The 2,237-nt window shown below is 39.2% G+C and overlaps 1 protein-coding gene across 1 annotated transcript in view; it reads left to right on the forward strand.

The window, feature by feature from the left end:
- LOC106874094 (glycerol-3-phosphate dehydrogenase [NAD(+)], cytoplasmic) overlaps positions 1–2,237 on the forward strand; it is a 26,856-nt gene that overhangs the window by 20,155 nt on the left and 4,464 nt on the right. Inside the window, exons 5-6 of the mRNA XM_052973919.1 lie at positions 1–111; positions 1,818–1,930. The exon at positions 1–111 is cut by the window's left edge and continues 25 nt beyond it. Coding sequence (XP_052829879.1) covers positions 1–111; positions 1,818–1,930 — 224 coding nt within the window. The remainder of the gene's footprint in view (positions 112–1,817; positions 1,931–2,237) is intronic.

A 2,237-nucleotide genomic window follows, 5' to 3' on the forward strand; every position in this document is an offset into this window, starting at 1 on the left:
ATTTGATTTCCCAGGTGGTCTCGTCTGTTCTAAACATCCCCTGTGCTGTGTTGATGGGAGCTAACATTGCTAATGAAGTGGCTGAGGAGAACTACTGTGAATCTACCATTGGTAAGGAAATGGTCTCCGTGCGTAACGATGAGTGTTGGAAAGAAGATGGTCATGGTGCTGCTGGTGATGTTCACAGGGTTGGTTGTGGTGAAATATTGGTATTATACGATGGGCTTCTTTCAGTTTCCTTATTTCTTTACTGCCCACAAGGGGCTACACACAGAGGGGACAAACAAGGACAAACAGATTAAGTCGATTGTATCGACCCAGTGTGTAACTGGTACTTATTTAATCGATCCCAGTGCGTAAGTGGTACTTATTTAATTGACCCTTTAATGGTTAATAAAATTAATACCAATCAAGCATTGAGGGGTCATTGTTGACTAATCATTTCTCAAAAAATTTCAGTCCATGTACCTATTGTAAAAAAAAAAAAAAAAAAAAAAAAATTATTTTGACCCAATCACTTCTTGGGTGTGTTGTCGATTAGAACCATCCACCCTGATGTGACACACTTCAGTTAGTATGATGCACTGCAGCAGGTAATGGTTGATTGTGTAGGTTAGGTTGCTGAGTGACAGTAAGGTCAGGCTACATCCTTCTTGCTGTCCACATGGTTTATTTCTACGTGCCGGTGGCATGTGTAAAGACATTCGAGCGAGTTTGTTGCCAGTGCCGCTGGACTGGCTCTTGTGCAGGTGGCACATAAAATACACCATTTTGAGCGTGGCCGTTGCCAGTACCCCCTGACTGGCCTTCGTGCCGGTGGCACGTAAAAGCACCCACTACACTCACGGAATGGTTGGCGTTAGGAAGGGCATCCAGCTGTAGAAACTCTGCCAAATTAGATTGGAGCCTGGTGTAGCCATCTGGTTTCACCAGTCCTCAGTCAAATCGTCCAACCCATGCTAGCATGAAAAGCGGACGTTAAACGACGATGATGATGATGATTCAAAAGCTCTGATGATGGTCCTCAGTTTAGTAGTGTTATTGTTTGACTCTAAGGACAAAGATCTTCTGGCTGTGATCATTTCTGATTCTATTCAAATATTTTGTATGTAGGAGAGTATTTTACAGCTTTTTAGGGATGGTGTCACACTTTTATTGCACTAAACATAAGGTAACTACTTTCTTTCAATTAATCATGTAGTTGAGCTTCTGTGTGTGAGAATAAACACCTGTTAGCAAAACAGGTGTGTTTAAATTTCAATGACCTTAAGCAATGTAACTCACCTGTATAGATTCTCGACACACCTGCAATATTTTAGGACACACAAAAGTGTTATCACCTGCTGATTGAAAGGCTTTGATATAAGACTACATTATTTGATGTGCCATTTCTTTTTAAAGATGGTAGAGTGTAAGTTAAGTAGGATTTGACTGCTATTTCATGCAGATGATATAGCCATGTAGAATCTTCCTCATTGGGTCAGTGTTGTTGTTGCTGTTAGTGTGCATGGTAAAGGAATTATAGTAAATCACCCCCTAAAAAAACATTTGTGTTAGTTACCCCTTTTGAGTTATGACTCCTCATTGAGAAAGTTATTGGGTTGTCTGGAAAGTTTGTGCTGATTTTCCAAAAGGTTCTTCTCAGTCAACTCATAGGGTACCCAAACATCGTAGTATCTGAACTTTGAATGTAATGAACTCTAATAACAACAACAATTATAATTAAATGTCATTTTGTATTTGTCTTTCTCTGTCACCCTTACTGGAATGTGTCACTCTGAATTAGAGTTTCAATAATCTTGAAATGTCTGTTCCAGGTTGCACCGACCCCGAGATGAGTTTGGTTCTGAAGGATTGTTTCCAAACTGAATATTTTCGGATAGTCTGTGTGTCCGATTGTGAAACTGTTGAAATATGCGGAGCCCTGAAAGTGAGTATACGTTGCTATCTCGTTATTGTTTATAATTAAAGCTTTTGATCTTTTATCATTATCTTTTACTTGTTTTAGTCATTAGACTGCGGCCATGCTGGGGCACCACTTTGAAGAATTTTTAGTTGAATGAATCGACCCTAGTACTTTCAGTCCCTTTTGCCAAACTGCTAAGTTGAAGGAATGCAAACACACCAATATTGGTTGTCAAATGGTGATGGCAACGACCATTGATAGAAAGACACACACACACATATATATATACATACATGTGTGTATGTATGTATATATATATATATATATATAT

Source organism: Octopus bimaculoides, chromosome 17 (genome assembly GCF_001194135.2).
Source record: "Octopus bimaculoides isolate UCB-OBI-ISO-001 chromosome 17, ASM119413v2, whole genome shotgun sequence".
Lineage (NCBI taxonomy): Eukaryota > Metazoa > Mollusca > Cephalopoda > Octopoda > Octopodidae > Octopus > Octopus bimaculoides.